We start from the raw sequence: 17,930 nt of genomic DNA, 5'->3' as shown, positions 1-17,930 counted from the left end.
ATCCTGAACCCCTCGATTAGATTCCAGTCTGTAACTCACTCCCGAGTATCTGTTATTCCATATATAAACTATCCTGAACCCCTCGATTAGAGTCCAGTCTGTAACTCACTCCCGAGTATCTGTTATTCTATATATAAACCACCCTGAACCCCTCGATTAGATTCCAGTCTGTAACTCACTCCCGGGTATCTGTTATTCTATATATAAACTATCCTGAACCCCTCGATTAGATTCCAGCTTGTAACTCACTCCCGGGTATCTGTTATTCTATATATAAACTATCCTGAATCCCTCGATTAGATTGCAGTCTGTAACTCACTCCCGGGTATCTGTTATTCTATATATAATCTATCCCGAAGCCCTCCATTTAGATTGCAGTCTATAATTCATTCCCAGATATAATTTATTCTGTGTATTAACCAACGATATGCCGGACTGAGATGAGGAGGAATTTTGTCACTCAGATGGTGGTGAATCCTGGGAATTCTCTATCCCAGAGGGATGTGGAGACTCCGCCATTGAGCCGGCTCTAGACTGCGATTGATGGATCAGCAAGAGGCACGGGGATAGGGCAGGAACACGGTGTTGAAATGGAAGAATCTCCATGATCATATTGACTGGTGGAGCGAGCTCGAAGGGCTGAATGGTTCAGTCCTGCTCCTATTCCTTGTGGTCTGTTATTGCTAATTATTTCTATGTTTATCTATTTAAGATTATCTGGAAAAGTGTGATGGGAAGGGCAGCACGGTAGCCTTGTGGATAGCACAATTGCTTCACAGCTACAGGGTCCCAGGTTCGGTTCCGGCTTGGGTCACCGTCTGTGCGGAGTCTGCACATCCTCCCCGTGTGTGCGTGGGTTTCCTCCGGGTGCTCCGGTTTCCTCCCATAGTCCAAAGATGTGCAGGTTAGGTGGATTGGTCATGATAAATTGCCCATAGTGTCCAAAATTGCCCTTAGTGTTGGGTCGGGTTACTGGGTTATGGGGACAGGGTGGAGGTGTTGACCTTGGGTAGGGTGCTCTTTCCAAGAGAAGGTGCAGACTCGATGGGCCGAATGGCCTCCTTCTTCACTGTAAATTCTATGAATTTGATGAATCTCTCTGTTTCTGCTTCTCTTTCTGTCTGTCTGGGAATATTGTCAAAACAAAATCCACGATCAGCAGTCAGCCATTTTAAGTTACTTAATGGTGGCCATTTTAGGTGAGCACAGCACAGTCATTTCTGACATTTGTACACGTTGGTATAACAAAATACTGATGGAAAGTGTCTGATTTAAACAGTGATTTGTTGGGGAATGTGGATGTAGAAAGGGAGCTGGCTGTCCTTGTACACCAGTCACTGAAAGTGGAGAGGGGGGTGCTGCAGCAGTTAAGAAGGCCAATGATATGTTGGCCTTCATTGAAAGAGGGATTCGAGTTCAGAAGTGGAGATGTCTTACTGCAGTTACACAAGGCCTTGGTGAGAGCATACCTGGAGTATTGTGTACAGTTTCGGTCGCCCTAACTAAGAAAGCAGAGAGTTGCCAGAGAGGGAGGGCAGCGGAGGGTCAATCGGCTGATAGGGAGGTTGCCGGACTGTCCTACAAGGAGAGATTGGTTTGACTGTGGCACAGTGGTTAGCACTGCTGCCTCACAGTGACCCGGGTTAAATTCCGGCCTTGTGTGACTGATTATGTGGAGTTGGCAGTTTCTCCCCGTGTGTGCGTGGGTTTCCTCCGGGTGCTCCGGTTTCCTTCCACAGTCCAAAGATGTGCAGACCAGGTGGAATGGTCCTGCTAAATTACCCCTTAGTGTCCAAGAAAGATTGTTTAGATTAGGTTAAGGAGTTATTGGGATAGGGCGGGTGACTGAGTTTACATAGAATGCTGTGTCAGAGGGTTGGTGTAGATTCGATGGGCAGAATGGCCTCCCTCTGCATTGTAGGGATTCTATGATTGCGCCTGTATTCACTAGAGCCGAGAAGGATGAGAGGAGATGTTGGCCGTGCTAAATTGCCCCTTAGTGGCCCAAAGGTTAGGTGGTGTTACTGGGGTTATTTGGAGAGGGTGGAGGTGTGGGCTTGGGTAGGGTGCTCTCTCCGAGGGCCAGTGCAGACTCGATGGGCCAAATGGCCTACTCCTGCAATGTATATTCTATGATTCTGTGAGCTCTGATTGGAATGTATTACATTCCGACAGCGCTGTTCAGACTATACACAGGGCTGGTGATTTCCACGTTGTACTGCCTCTGCCATGTCTTGGGAGTGATCATGGAGACAGTGTAGAGGAAACCTTACCCAGTATCTAACCCCGTGTTGTACCTGTCCTGGGAGTGTTTGATGGGGACAGTGTGGAGGGAGCTTTACTCTGTATCTAACTCCGTGCTGTACCTGTCCTGGATGTGTTTGATGGGGACAGTGTAGAGGGAGCTTTACTCTGTATCTAACTCCGTGCTGTACCTGTACTGGGAGTGTTTCATGGGGACAGTGTAGAGGGAGCTTTACTCTGTATCTCACCCCGTGTTGTACCTGTACTGGGAGTGTTTCATGGGGACAGTGTAGAGGGAGCTTTACTCTGTATCTCACCCCTTGCTGTATCTGTCCTGTGAGTGTTTGATGGGGGAGAGTGTAGAGGGAGCTTTACTCTGTATACATCATCGTACTGTACCTGTCCTGGGAGTGTTTGATGGGGACAGTTTAGAGGGATGTGTAATCTGTATCTAACCCCATGATGTACTTTTGCTAACAGTGTTTGATGGAGATTCTGAATCTTGAATTAATGTATTCAGTTATTCTCCCCATCTTCTCTGTCTGCATCTCTCTCTCTCTCTCACTGGGAATCTGTCTAAACAAATCCACGATCAGCAGTCAGCCATTTTATGTTACTTAATGGTGGCCATTTTATGTGAGCACAACACTGAGACAATTCGGACAGTTGTCCAAGTTAGTGTCAAACAAAAACTGAAGGAAAGAGTCAAATTTAAATGGTGATATGTTGGGCAATGTGGATGTACAAAGGGAGCTTGTACACCAGTCACTGAAAGTGGAAAAGGGGGTGCAGCAGCAGTTAAGAAGATCAATGACATGTTGGCCTTCATTGCAAGAGGGATTTGAGTTCAGAAGTGGAGATGTCTTACTGCAGTTACACAAGGCCTTGGTGAGACCACACCTGGAGTGCTGTGTACAGTTTTTGGTCTCCCTAACATAGAAAGGATATAGTTGCCAGAGAGGGAGTGCAGCGGAGGGTCAATTGGCTGATAGTGAGATTGCCGGACTGTCCTAGGAGGAGAGGTTATTGGGAAGTTGCTATTCATTCTCTCTGCGTTTATTTGGAATGGGAATAGATGGGGTTATTGGATTACGGGGAAAGGGCGGGTTGTGGGCCTAGGTAAGGGTCGGTGCAGACTCGATGGGCTGAATGGCCTCCTTCTACACTGTTGTAATTGATTTACGATTGATTCAACTGCTGGCGAATAACCTTGATGTAGTGATCTAATTATGCAAACTCTCCTATTCATTTGGATACATATCTGCCAATTGATTGTGTGTTGTCAATATCATAATAATAATAATCTTTAATTGTCACAAGTATGCTTCAATGAAGTTACTGTGAAAAGCTCCTCGTCGCCACATTCCGGCGCCGGTTCGGATAAGCTGACACGGGAATTGAACCCACGCTGCTAGCCTTGTTCTGCATTACAAGCCAGCTGTCTAGCCCAATGAGCTCCACCAGCCCTGATGGTGGTCCCACCCAGAATTATATATCATTAACAATTAATGATTGTCATATTCAACGTTTGAGTCCTGGTGATCATTTTTGTTTGGTCATTTTAACATTGCCAGTTGATGTTTTGCTGGTCGAATTGTTCTCTGAAAATTTCGCAAGAAATCGCAAAAGGAAAAGAGCTTGTGGAGGTTTACATTGAGGGTCGCTGAATGTCCCTCAGACTCAATGGGACTGGATCATACAATACAATGTTCAGCAATGTGTTCCTTCAACACGCCCAGGCTCTCGCACATCTGGACACACCTCAACACCCCCATCACTACCCAGGCACTTTATGAACAGTTTAGCGCACTTCTTATACAACAGTCATATTTACCAATCTCCCGTGGCCTGGATTGCCCAGCAGTCTAGGATTAGGAAATTGTAGAACATGGCTGAGGAATTTTTACTCAGTATTCTTGGATACATTTCGCCAAATCAGGTGCATTGCGCGTTATATTTTCAAATATCCAATAGCTATGTTGCTAACTTTTGGTTGGTTCAATTGGCTCTGTTTTATAACCTTTGCTCTAGAGTCGCCAGATATCTTTATGTTACCGCCACGAGGTTCAAGTTCAAGTAATGATCAATAACTCAACACAGCAATTAGTAAGATTCAAATCAAAGCACATTTATTATACACAGTACCTCGCTACTCATGCATAAACTCTACTTTCTAGGCTATTTCTATAACTAACAGGCCTATACTTAGCTTCGGACTGGCCCACCAGGTCAGGGGAACAAAAGGCCTTTCGTTCGGGTGCTGAGTCTGCGGGATTCAAAGGCTGGTATGGACTGGTAGCTAGGAGCGCCTATCTCATAGCGAGCGTTGACTTGAGAGTTACTTTCTTGAAGGCCGCCGGACAGTTCAGTCTCAGGGGTTGCTTCGCGTTGCTGAGTGACCCTGTCAAGAAGAACGATTTGAACTTGGGGGCTTTGCTTTATAGTCCCCAGGGGCTTCCCGCCCTTCGGGGCAGACCCCGTACCTTGTTTCAAGTGATTGGACTTCGTTCCAATCGCTTGGTTCGATTTCTCCAATGCTGGAGCGGTTCCCTGATCGTTGGGCGGTCTTTAGGTGTCCATTAACCGCTTTTGTGTTGGCTCCGGCTGGTGCCGAGGAGTGTGTCTTGGCCTTGTTTACCTCAAAATGTTTTGATTGTTCCCGGGGATCGCTCATTACTATGTCGATGGCTGCTACATTACTATGCAGATGGCTGCTTTTGTTGATGCTGTCTGGATTTCTGCAGAGTCTAATGCACAGTAAACTTGCACCTGCTAGTTTTTGTCTGCATTGGCTGAATTTCCCTTCAGCCTTTGCGGTTCTCCATTTTAAGTCGGGAGGTGGCCAACTCAGGGGGCTACACACCCTCCTTGTGATCCTAACGCGAAGCGTGAAGGATCACATAACTGCGTTGTCTTCATTCCCTGACCCAGCGAGCACTCTTCTATGGCCTCTACACTGACCATAACTATGCAAGAAAAAGTTTAACTAACATTCTAAGTGGCGCTATGTCAAAACAGGGACATGCATTACAAAATTTTAAAAAACGGTAGTCTAACTGTCCTCACTAAACTACACTCACTCAAACATTCAATCATACTAACTTCCTTAATGATACAAACAAAATCATAGCAGCATTATTCACATTTTGCCTGGCTTGGCAGTCAAGCTCAGGATTGTACAGTCACTCATGAAACACATTTCTTTATTCACAAAAAGAACGTAAACGAATGTTCTTTATTATAGATCGCGGGGGTCGGGGGTCTGGTCATAACCGAAAATAGGGGATCTGATCCTATATACCGGGGTGCGAGCGCGGTCGGCTCTCCTCCATTTCCTCAGGCAGATAGTCTGCACGATGCAGCAGAGTATCGCCAATACTAGTTGGGATTCTATTAAGTAGAACAGGGAGTACCAGGTTATAAACCTGTCACACCAAGATGGTGTGGTGTCGCTTGTGACTGGGCTCTGGGTGCTATGGGGAAGTGAATCATTAACGGCTGGGGGTGTTGGGGTCAGGGGGTTCGCGTTCGCGTGCAACCAAATCTTCATTAGAGTGATGAGCAACACAGAGGATGTCCTCATGGTTCCTTTTCTTTCTCTTCTCTTCTCTTCATTTCGTCTCTTTTCCTGGAGCTTCTGGGGTTCTGTGGGATCGAGCATAGTGTCTGTTACTATCTTGGTTTAATATCTCGTCTGTTAGTATGTCTGTCCTTCAGTGCCAATTCTCCCTTTACAATTTGTCACCATGTGTGACTCCGTCATTTAAAAAAAAAACGAATATTCCGGACAAGACACACTTACAAATACTGACACAGTGCGAGCCGTCTCGCAGGCTGTGCGATTTACCATCCAAATGTGTGAGGATGTAAATAGCAGAGGGATGGCAACCTAAGGGTCGCCTGAAACAAAACAAAACTTTTTGAACCAAAATTGCCGAAATGAGGTGCGTATGGGCCGCGACGGGTAAGATTTGGATGGAATCCCCGGGTAGGACGGCGACCAATGCCGTGTGTGCCCTACCCGAGCGTAGCTGACCAGAGGGGGGGAGGGTGTTCCCAGGCAGGGCGGGTCCCAATGCCGTTTCTCCACTGCCTGAGCAACCGACAAAAACGGGCAAAAATGTAATCATCGTGGGGGGGTTGCCGTATTGGTTCTACCTTTAAACTAGAAGGGCAGTTACGATCGGGGGTCTGTTTTTCTGTCGACAGACGAGTTCCTCTGACCTGGCGTCTGGGACATTAACAAGTACATAGAACATAGAACATAGAACGATACAGCGCAGTACAGGCCCTTCGGCCCACGATGTTGCACCAAAACAAAAGCCATCTAACCTACACTCTGCCATTATCATCCATATGCTTATCCAATAAACTTTTAAATGCCCTCAATGTTGGCGAGTTCACTACTGTTGCAGGTAGGGCATTCCACGGCCTCACCACTCTTTGCGTAAAGAACCTACCTCTGACCTCTGTCCTATATCTATTACCCCTCAGTTTAAAGCTATGCCCCCTCGTGCCAGCCCTTTCCATCCGCGGGAGATCCCTCTGCTCATCCACACTTCCAAGAACTTTACCATTAGCCAAATATTCCGCATTCCTGTTATTCCTTCCAAAGTGAATCACCTCACACTTCTCTACATTAAACTCCATTTGCCACCTCTCAGCCCAGCTCTGCAGCTTATCTATGTCCCTCTGTAATCTGCTACATCCTTCCACACTGTCGACAACACCACCGACTTTAGTGTCGTCTGCAAATTTACTCACCCACCCTTCTGCGCCTTCCTCTAGGTCATTGATAAAAATGACAAACAGCAACGGCCCCAGAACAGATCCTTGTGGTACGCCACTTGTAACTGAACTCCATTCTGAACATTTCCCATCAACCACCACCCTCTGTCTTCTTTCAGCTAGCCAATTTCTGATCCACATCTCTAAATCACCCTCAATCCCCAGCCTCCGTATTTTCTGCAATAGCCTACCGTGGGGAACCTTATCAAACGCTTTACTGAAATCCATATACACCACATCAACCGCTCTACCCTCGTCTACCTGTTCAGTCACCTTCTCAAAGAACTCGATAAGGTTTGTGAGGCATGATCTACCCTTTACAAAGCCATGCTGACTATCCCTGATCATATTATTCCTATCTCGATGATTATAAATCTTGTCTCTTATAATCCCCTCCAAGACTTTACCCACTACAGACGTGAGGCTCACCGGTCTATAGTTGCCGGGGTTGTCTCTGCTCCCCTTTTTGAACAAAGGGACCACATTTGCTATCCTCCAGTCCTCTGGCACTATTCCTGTAGCCAATGATGACATAAAAATCAAAGCCACAGGTCCAGCAATCTCTTCCCTGGCCTCCCAGAGAATCCTAGGATAAATCCCATCAGGTCCCGGGGACTTATCTATTTTCAGCCTGTCCAGAATTGCCAACACCTCTTCCCTACGTACCTCGATGCCATCTATTCTAATAGCCTGGGTCTCAGCATTTTCCTCCACAACATTATCTTTTTCCTGAGTGAATACTGACGAAAAATATTCATTTAGTATCTCGCCTATCTCTTCAGACTCCACACACAACTTCCCATCCCTGTCCTTGACTGGTCCTACTCTTACCCGAGTCATTCGCTTATTCCTGACATACCTATAGAAAGCTTTTGGGTTTTCCTTGATCCTACCTGCCAAATACTTCTCATGTCCCCTCCTTGCTCGTCTTAGCTCTCTCTTTAGATCCTTCCTCGATACCTTGTAACTATCCATCGCCCCAACTGAAACTTCACACCTCATCTTCACATAGGCCTCCTTCTTCCTCTTAACAAGAGATTCCACTTCTTTGGTAAACCACGGTTCCCTCGCTCTAAGCCTTCCTCCCTGCCTGACCGGTACGTACTTATAAAGAACACGCAGTAGCTGATCCTTGAACAAGCTCCACTTATCCAGTGTGCCCAACACTTGCAGTCTACTTCTCCAACCTATCCCCCCCAAGTCACGTCTAATGGCATCATAATTGCCCTCTGTGGACAAGTCTCTGTGGACAAACTAGTTCCTCTGAACTAGCGTCCAGGACAAACTAGTTTCTCTGACTGCCAGTGAGCGTCGGAAGGGTGGTGGCGTGAGGCTGTGAAATTTTTTTTTCCGATCTTAAAAACAACATCTAACAATACCACGACAAACAACATTAAACATTCTGCAGGTTCCATCAGACAGGACACCGTTTTCTCCCAAGCGGTTCCTTTTTACAACAAAGGGGTTCTCGTTTTGGGAGGCAGACTCAAATTCGTCATCTTCTCCCGGATGCCAAACTCGCGAATGTATCAGGGCTGATAGGGCTGCATGGTGTGATTTGGGATCCATCTCGTCATTCCGGCCGAGTCTGAGTGAATTATCCCGGTGACAAAAGGATGTGTCCAATTCTGTTGGAATGGAGTCGGGGTCGTCATTGTAGGTCGGTGGTCGGTGGTGGGGTTTGTTCAGGAAAGTCATCATGAAGGGATCACTCGAATCGTGCTCAGATTTGCTGGTTGTGGGTCCTGTTGCCTGGGGATAGTAGGGAGGCGTGCTGTGGCTGTCGTCTGAGTCACAGTCGCTGTCACTGCTGCTGCAGTCTGTGGGCGTTCCGGGGCGGAGAGTATAGTTCGGGGGTGAAGTCGGGGTTGAGTCCGTGGCTTGGCTGGACGTGGTGGGGGAGGGTAGGGTTACGTTGGTTGTGGGCGGGGCGTGGTGTGCTGCGTCAAGCATGACGTGGTGTGTGTGGTTAGACTGTGTTCCGTATGCCTTAAGCTGGTTAATATGGAACCACGCAGTCTTTCCGTTGAGGAACTTTATTTTGTACACGGAGGGGCTTACTTTGTCCGCAATGGAGTACAGACCCGAATATTTAGGTGACAGGAACGTGCTGGGGTTGGATATGGAGAGCATGACTTGCTGTCCTATACTGAACTCAGTCGCATGCACTGTCTTATCGAAACAGGCCTTGCCCTGTTTCTTTCGTGTGCCTAATCGTACTGCGGCTGCTAGCTGAGCCGTTTTAACATTCTCTCCCAGTTGTTCTACTGCTTTCTCGTGTGTGAGGGCCGTCACTTCGGGGCTGGTCAAATCTAATGCCAATAAAAATTCTGTGCCTTTCATGGGGCATCCGGCCATGAGAGTGTGTGGGGTGTAACCTGTGGATGTTGAAACTGTATTTTGCAAAAACATCAGCGCAAAAGAGAGGACTGAATCCCAAGTGTTGTTGTTTTGCTGGACAATTTTCCTGAGGGTGGATTTTAGGGACGATTCATGCGCTCCACGATACCACTTGACTGGGGGTGATATGCGATGTGGAATTTTTGGGTAATGCCAAATATCGTGAGGATGTTCTTCATGACACATCCCGTAAAATGGGAACCTTGGTCGGATTCAATGCTGCGGGGGAGTTCCCATCTCGTAAAGGTGTGGTGGGTTAAGATCTTGGCTGTGGTCTTTGCCGTGTTCGTTCTGGATGGGAATGCTTCCACCCATTTTGTAAATGTGTCTATCACAATGAGTACATATTTATAACCATTCCTGCAAGGGGGCAATGGTCCTATAAAATCGATCTGGAGGTTAGTCCAGGGGCCGTTAACGGGTCGGGTGTGACTAAGTTGAGCTTTCTTTGCGTATCTGTCCGGATTGTTCTGGGCACAGATAAGGCAATTCTCAATGTAGTGCGTTACATCTTCTTTTAAACTCGACCACCAACAGAGCTGCCTGAGGTGGGCTGTGGTGGGATCAATTCCCTGATGTCCATGACTGTCATAGAACAAACAAATGAGCTGATTCCTGTCCTGTTCAGGAACCACATAAAGGGTGTCTTTTAACACCACACCGTCATGTGTGGTCAGAGCATTTTTAAACCTATCGTAAGGTGCTGTAAATTTTCCTTTTAAAATCTCCCTGAGATTGCTGTCCTGCTTCTGGGCCTGCAGTAAATCCTCGATATTAGTCTGTGAGACCTGAACTGCATTCACTGGTGCGCTTTCAGGGGGTGTCCAAAAATATCCATGCCTGGAACCTGCCTTAGCCAGTGCGTCGGCTTTTACATTTCCAGGGGGGGGAGGAACGATGGTGACTGCGAACTTTGATGATCCCATAAGTCCTGTTCTGGGCTTTTTCTAAAATGTGACGGAGCAATGGGGCTGAAGGGAGGGGTTTTCCGTCTGCGGAAACAAATCCTCTTGCTTTCCACAGGGGTAGAAATTCTGTAAGGCTGTTGCAGACATAGAGGCTGTCCGAGTATATGTCTGCTGGGCTGGGGAAGGAATCTGGGTGTTCCACAATGTACGCCACGGCTGCTAGCTCTGCCGTCTGCACGCCTAAGTGTCCTGGAAGTTTGATTGCGATTTCTTCTAGGGCGCATCCTTGACATAAATGCCGCATCCTGTTATGCGCTTCCCTTCTAATATTGTGGAATATCCATCCACATATATTCTTATGGGCTCACACGTGTCTGTGTGCTTGGGGCTCTGGGTTGGACTACCTATCTTTCTGTGGGGGGTTTTCGCAATAAAGGGGCCTGTGTTGTGGTGTGGAGATATAATTTCACATTCATGGGGGGTGCCTGGGTACTGAAGGTTATCTGCTAAGAAAGTGTGGGTCTTGGTCCTTTTAACAGTGATGTCCCGTCCCTGCAAAAGAAAGGTCCACCTGACTGCTCTTATTTGACTGACTGTACCGTCCTTGAGTCGTCCATCAAGTAAAAGTTGGGTGGGGGCGTGTTCTGTGAGGATTGTGATGGGGTTCAGTCCGGTTAGGGAAGAAAAATATTGTACTGCCCAACAAACTGCGAGCAGGTGCCTTTCACAGGCTGAAAATCCCTGCTCCACAGCATCTAAGACTCTGGAGGCCTAAGCCACGGGCCTTAACTGTTCATGCCGTTCCTGGAGGGGCACGGCCGAAAGGGTGCGGTCTGTGGTCGCTACCTCTATAGCGTAAGGGGAAAGCGGGTCTGGAACTTGTAGTGCGGGGGCTGCAATGAGGGCTCTTTTCAAAGCATCCACAGCATCCATATGCTGCGGAAGCCATTCCCAGGGGGCTCCTTTCTTTAGGAGGTCTGAGAGGGGTGCTGCCTTGCTGGCGAAACCATCAATGTGGTTTCGGCAGTAGCCAACCAGTCCTAAAAAAGACCGGAGGGCTGAAACGTTCTGGGGAAGGGGCGATTTGCCAATCGAGTCAATCTTTTTATGCTCATCTTGCGTTTACCATGTGTGATAATTGTTCCCAAATATATCACCTTGTTTTCCAAAATCTGGGCCTTTTGGGGGTTTACTTTACATCCAATCTTCTGTAGGAGTTCCAGGAGTTCGGCCAGAAGCTCTGCAGTAATAGGTCGTCCACATACTGGACCAGACATTCGGGCCGAGAAAATTTGGCTGAAGCATTTGCCAGCTGTCGGTGGAAAATGGAGGGGGAGTTGTGGAATCCTTGTAGCAGGCATGTCCACGTGTACTGCTGATTTTTAAAAGTGAAGGCAAATTTGTATTGGTACGCCTTTGCCAATGGAATGGACCAGAATCCATTACTGACGTCCAAAACCGTAAAGTATTGTGAGTTGAGTCCCTGTTTGAGCATGGTCTCGGGACTTGTGGCTACCGTGGGGGCTGCTGCGGGGGTGACTTTGTTGAGTTCCCGGTAATCGATGGTCAGTCGCCATGATCCGTCGGGCTTTCTCACTGGCCAAATCGGGGCATTATTAGTGGAGGCTACTGATCTAAGTACGCCCTGCTCTCATAAGCTGTCGATAACTTTTGCGATTTCTCCCTCTGCCTCTTGGGGAAATCCGTATTGCTTTTGGGGTCTAGGGTCAGGTCCTGTGATTTGAACGGAACCAGTCATCCGGCCGCAGTCGTGTTTGTGAGTCGCGAATGCTGCCCTGTTCTTCTGTAACACTGCCCTAACCTGCTTGTCTGTGCTAATTGGGGTCGGGCCAAACCAAAATTCGCCGACTGCGCTAATCTTGTTGGCGTATTCACCTATTGTGAACGTTACGGGGGCTCTTGCGGATTTTGCCATTCTCCAGACACATTGGTTGACTGGATCAAAGGACAGGTTGTGGGAATTTTTAAAATATATGCCTCAAATGTGTTCTGCTGTGTGGGGTAGATCGACTAAAACTACGGGGTGTTTTGTGTTAATGGTTCCGATTTGAATGGGTACAGGGGCTGTGATGTGTCCCTGCTGTGAGTGGCCTGTAAAGCTGCTGAGGGTGATGGTGGCTGTAGTGGGCCACGTGTCTTTTTGAAACATGGTGGAGGAATTTATTGTGGTGCAGGACCCTCCTGTGTCCCAGAGAAACTCGATGGGCTGTCCCCGTATCTTTGCTGCAACTACTGGTCGGCCGGACCTATCCCAAAGGGTGTCACGGACCCAAATGGGGGAGCCCGAACACCGTCAGTCCGTTCCGTTCAGGTCCGTCAGATCTGAACGGGTGCTCACACTATGTATGGGCTCTGTCCTATTCTTATTCAGAGTGCCTGCCTGCTGGGCTCTCTGTGGCTTTCGTGGGGCATTGCATTCCCTTGCAAAGTGTCCGAACTGTCCACAGTTGTAACACTCCTGTGGCTTTTGTGGGGGGCTGTTCCTGCCTTCGTTCACCCATGCGGGGTTCTGGTGCGTTTTCACTGCTTGTATGTCTGCTTCTGCCGGCTGTTCTTCGGGATTTTTATTTGTGGGTTTGTTTTGAACAGATTGCTCCCAGGTGCGGGACAATCTATTTGCAACCCATTTCTCATCATGAGCCTCCTCTGAGGGATCATAATTCGCGCAAGCTTTTTGTCCTGTTTCTGTGGCATGGGAGATAAGGGTGCGGGTCCATTTGGCCATGTTGTCTGGGGACAAATGGGCACGGTCTAAGTCTCCGAAAACTGCTGCAAAATGGATCCACACGCGTCCAGCAAATGCTGTGGGGTGCTTGGCTTTCTTTTGCCTGCATTTATTGAGGCCTTCTACGGGGTCACCCCTGTTATACCCGATCGCGTCTAGGATCGCGGTTTGCATTTCTGCAAGGGTGCCTCCTCCTACATTCTGTGGGTCGGGAAGGGCTGCTACGACCGAAGGGTCTAACCTTAAAACTGTGAGCTTTACTTGCTCTCGCTCATCCAGGCCGTACATGGTCGCCTGCTGCTTTACTCTGGCAAAGAAGTGGTGGGGGTCTGAGGTGGGGAGGAACGGTTTGATTTTCTCGCACACGTCCCGTAATTGGGTCACTGTTAAGGGGGTGGAGTACAGAAATTCCGTGTCGTCCGATGTGGCTGTGCGGTGGGTGGTGACTGGGTTAATTGGAGCCTGAACTATCTGCTCTGTGGGGGGTTGGGGTGCTTTTCTCTTCTGGGGCTTTCCCTGCGCACATGTTCCCTGAACATATCTCTGCGTTGTCTCACTCAATTCTTACCAATCAGGGCCGTCTTCCTGATCGAGCTGTGATCCAAAGGTTTCCTGGAATCCTTTCTGAACTGAAAGCAGAGATTGCAGTTCTGCAATCTGCTTCCGGCACTTTGCGTGGTCTAATGAGCTTTGTCTTTTCTCCGTGGTGGCAGCATGGAGTGCTCTTAACGCTGCCTTCAGGTCAATACACTGCCTCTGCAGTGCCTTCCTTGCGTACCAGGACTGCACGTTGCGTGTCCTGATAGGCCTTTTCGTACTGGGATTGGAAGCGGTTTCGGTGCGCCAGACAAGACTGGTGTGCCCACTTGGCATCATCCACCTCTCCATCCTTTGCTGCTAACTTCCTCCTTAATTCTACATTCTCTTTCTCTGCCTCACTGACATCGACCTTGCTCATTCGATATATGCCTTCTATCTCTTTTCGGAGCGTCCTAACGACCTCCTCCATGCCTCGCAATTGTGCCAAGCAGGACACGATTGCCATCGGCTTGCGAGCTTTTCCTAAGCTCTTCTTGTGAATCTCACTCAGGTTCTCCCACCAAGTATGTCCTATACTCCCGGGACCTGTTTCCTCATTTTCACAGAATTTGCTCCAAAGGGGCCACCCTTACCCTTTGAGGTACTTTCTGATTTCCTCTTCCCAAACGGGACACTATCCTACTCTACTGCTGGTCGCTGCGACCACGAATTCTTCGGGGTTCATGAGGCGTTGCATTGCCTGCATTGCCATCTTTCCTCTCTAAATACTTCTCTTGAAATTTGGAACAAGGGGTATTAAGGCATTGCTGTAATTACGGGTACGGCTTTCGCTATTTTCCGGAATACAAACTCCCGACAGTTTTCGCAACAAAATCTATCAGTATTACCTTATCACCCTGTTAGTTACGCATGCATTAACACACTTCCGAATTATGAGGATTGATCAGAATTGCTTGAACACTTGTGGTTTTTCTGTTCCCAATTGGATTTCTAATTCAAATTCTGTGTTCCCCCGGATTGGTTAAGCTACTTCTAGATCGGGTCCCGTCAGGATGTCGCCAGTAATATGTTGCTAACTTTTGGTTGGTTCAATTGGCTCTGTTTGTTTAACCTTTGCTCTAGAGTCGCCAGATATCTTTATGATACCGCCACGAGGTTCAAGTTCAAGTAATGATCAATAACTCAACACACCAATTAGTAAGATTCAAATCAAAGCACATTTATTATACACAGTACATCGCTACTCATGCATAAACTCTACTTTCTAGGCTATTTCTATAACTAACAGGCCTATACTTAGCTTCGGACTGGCCCACCAGGTCAGGGGAACGAATGGCCTTTCGTTCGGGTTCTGAGTCTGCGGGATTCAAAGCTGGTATGGACTGGTGGCTAGGAGCGCCTATCTCGTAGCGAGCGTTGACTTGAGAGTTACTTTCTTGAAGGCCGCCGGACAGTTCAGTCTCAGGGGTTGCTTCGCGTTGCTGAGTGACCCTGTCAAGAAGAACGATTTGAACTTGGGGGCTTTGCTTTATAGTCCCCAGGGGCTTCCCGCCCTTCGGGGCAGACCCCGTACCTGGTTTCAAGTGATTGGACTTCGTTCCAATCGTTTGGTTTGATTTCTCCAATGCTGGAGTGGTTCCCTGATCGTTGGGCGGTCTTTAAGAGTCCGTTAACCTCTTTTGTGTTAGTTCCTGCTGGCGCCGAGGAGTCTGGCTTGGCTTTGTTTACCTCAAAATGTTTGATTGTTCCCGGGGATCGCTCATTACTATGTCGATGGCTGCTACATTACTATGCAGATGGCTGCTTTTATTGATGCTGTCTGGATTTCTGCAGAGTCTAATGCACAGTAAACTTGTACCTGCTAGTTTTTGTCTGCGTTGGCTGAATTTCCCTTCAGCCTTTACGGTTCTCCATTTTAAGTCGGGAAGTGGCCAACTCAGGGGGCTACAGCTAATCAAAGGTTCCATTTACTTATTGCTTCCTGATGTTTGCATCTAACATTTACAGTGTAATATATTTATTCAGTTGGAGCTATCAGGCAACACAGTGTAGAAAGACATATGCAATGCTGATGTCGATTGCCATAAAGGGGGGTAAATATAGATGTGTATCTGTGATTCCTTACAATAAATAAGCAATTCCATGTCGCTGTAAGGAGCGAGAGTTCCAGCCGAATGGAATAATAATTAAAGTTAATTATAATGTTTCAAATGGGGCCCTAGGTCGATTGGCTTATTTTTTTGATACACCGCAGAATCAGTGTGCAAGGAGATTTCAGCACCTTCTTGAGATCTTCCCGGAATTTCCTCTGGGTGGCTGCATAAATCCACGGGTTTAGACAGGAACTTAAAAACTTCAACATATTTCCACTTTCGCTGGCGATATAGCCAGGGTTTGTACGGTCACCTCGGTAAGAACGGGGAGTTATCAATCCAGTGGTCACAAAACTAACCACAGCTGTCAGCCACACCAGTAAAAAGGTGCCCGACACAGTGAAGAGCAAGATGATGGATTTCCTCCGGTTCTCGATCTCTGCATCAGACTTTTCTTCAGCTTTGTCAGACCGGAGTTTCTTTCGGGTTCTGCTTGCCATTATAATACGTCTGCTTGTCAAAGAATTAAATAAGACAATTAAAGTAAAAGGAAGGCAAACCTTACAGGTGATGTGAAACCAGAAGAATGTCGCACCAATAGGTGAGGAAAAAAATGCCACACCAGACCTGCAACCCCACTGCATGTTGTCAATGATTTGCTGAGGTTCGTAAGCAAAGAAAAATGGGACATTCTTCAAAACGACCAGGACAGAGAATATTGTTATGACCACAACCACAGTTCTCTCGGTGCAATACTTTGCTTTAAACTTCTGGCAGCAGATAACTGCAAACCGATCAATGGTGAAGGAGACAGTGAACCAAATGGACAATTCAAGTGCTACAGTAGCCAGGTACAGAATGGACTTACACACGGGAGTGTGGGAGAGAAATGAAAGTGGAAAGTTATAACTGAAAATGTGATTCACCATTACATTGATAATCATGACGAGTAGATCTGCTGTTGCCATGGCCAACATGTAGAAGGAGATACATTTGGAGAGGCCACACTTTCCTCGGCAAAGAACCACAATTGTCAGCATGTTCGCTGAAAGAAATAAAGAAGATAGACCGTGTTCTAGCGACTGATTGACATACATGTAGACCTACTTTACCCTATTACAGGGAGACAGGAAATACTGATCAAAAGCAAATAAGTTACAATGACTCACCAGGTACACCAATAGTTGCGATAACTGGGAAGTAAATCTCTTTTATCAGTACAATAACTGGTTGTCCCATCTTCTGAGAAGTGGATTAATAATATCGAAGCTGAAACTGGGAGTGACGCAGACTAAAGCATTGGAAGAGATGCTATATTTATATACAAACCAATTCTCAAGGCACCCAACAGGTGAAAAGTCTTCATTAGCATTATTAACAGTGATTTAACAAACAGACATTGGCAAATTTTTAAAAAGAAATTCTCCGTTTGTTGTGCTAGGTTACGAGAACATGCTAACATACTTATTAGAGAGTTCAAAAAAGGCAGGCAATTAAATCAATGGTTACAGGTAGAAATGATTTGGAGATGCCGGCGTTGGACTGGGTGGGCACAGTAAGAAGTCTTACAACACCAGGTTAAAGTCCAACAGGTTTATTTGGAATCATTAGCTTTCGGAGCATAGCTCCTTCATCAAGGACGGTCACCTCAGCGCTTGGCTTTACCGCAAGACGCCCTCTGCTGCTCTTGTTTGGCCCATGTTTCACACTGTAACCAATCACTATTTGTTGATGTACCATTGTCAATGTACTCTGTTGATTATTCTTTTGTCTACTATGTACGTACTGTGTACGCTCCTTTGGCCGCAGAAAATACTTTCCACTGTACTTTGGTACATGTGGCAATAAATATCAATCAATCAATCAAGTCCATGGATAACCACACGATGTTCCACTTCTCCAGCTTCCACCTGAAACACATTAAAGCAGTCATCCCCTATGGACAAGCCCTCCGTAGGCACAGGATCTGCTTAGACGAGGAGGAACGTAACAGACATCTACAGACGCTGTAAGACGGCATCGTAAGAATGGGAGATGGCACTTGACTCATCAATCGACAGTTCCAACACGCCACAGCAAAAAACCGCACTGACCTTCTCAGAAGACAAACACGGGACACACCCGACAGAGTACCTTTTGCCGTCCAGTACTTCCCCAGAGCGGAGAAACTACGTGAGCTTCTTCGGAGTCTTCAACACGCCATTGATGAAG

The 17,930-nt window shown here is 47.2% G+C and overlaps 1 protein-coding gene across 1 annotated transcript; it reads right to left on the bottom strand.

Annotated features, from left to right (window-relative positions):
- Nucleotides 1-15,844: 15,844 nt before the first annotated feature.
- LOC140411354 (probable G-protein coupled receptor 139) lies at nt 15,845-16,958 on the bottom strand. Its single transcript, XM_072500475.1, has 2 exons — nt 16,889-16,958; nt 15,845-16,764 (listed from the first exon to the last, which is right to left on the bottom strand). The coding sequence occupies exons 1-2, from the start codon at nt 16,956-16,958 to the stop codon at nt 15,845-15,847; spliced, it is 990 nt and encodes a 329-aa protein (XP_072356576.1).
- Between the last annotated feature and the right edge of the window lie 972 nt (nt 16,959-17,930).

This window comes from Scyliorhinus torazame, chromosome 4 (genome assembly GCF_047496885.1).
Source record: "Scyliorhinus torazame isolate Kashiwa2021f chromosome 4, sScyTor2.1, whole genome shotgun sequence".
NCBI lineage: Eukaryota > Metazoa > Chordata > Chondrichthyes > Carcharhiniformes > Scyliorhinidae > Scyliorhinus > Scyliorhinus torazame.
The sequence above is the reverse complement of the archived record's forward strand: the minus strand, read 5'-3'. Positions and strand labels throughout refer to the sequence as shown.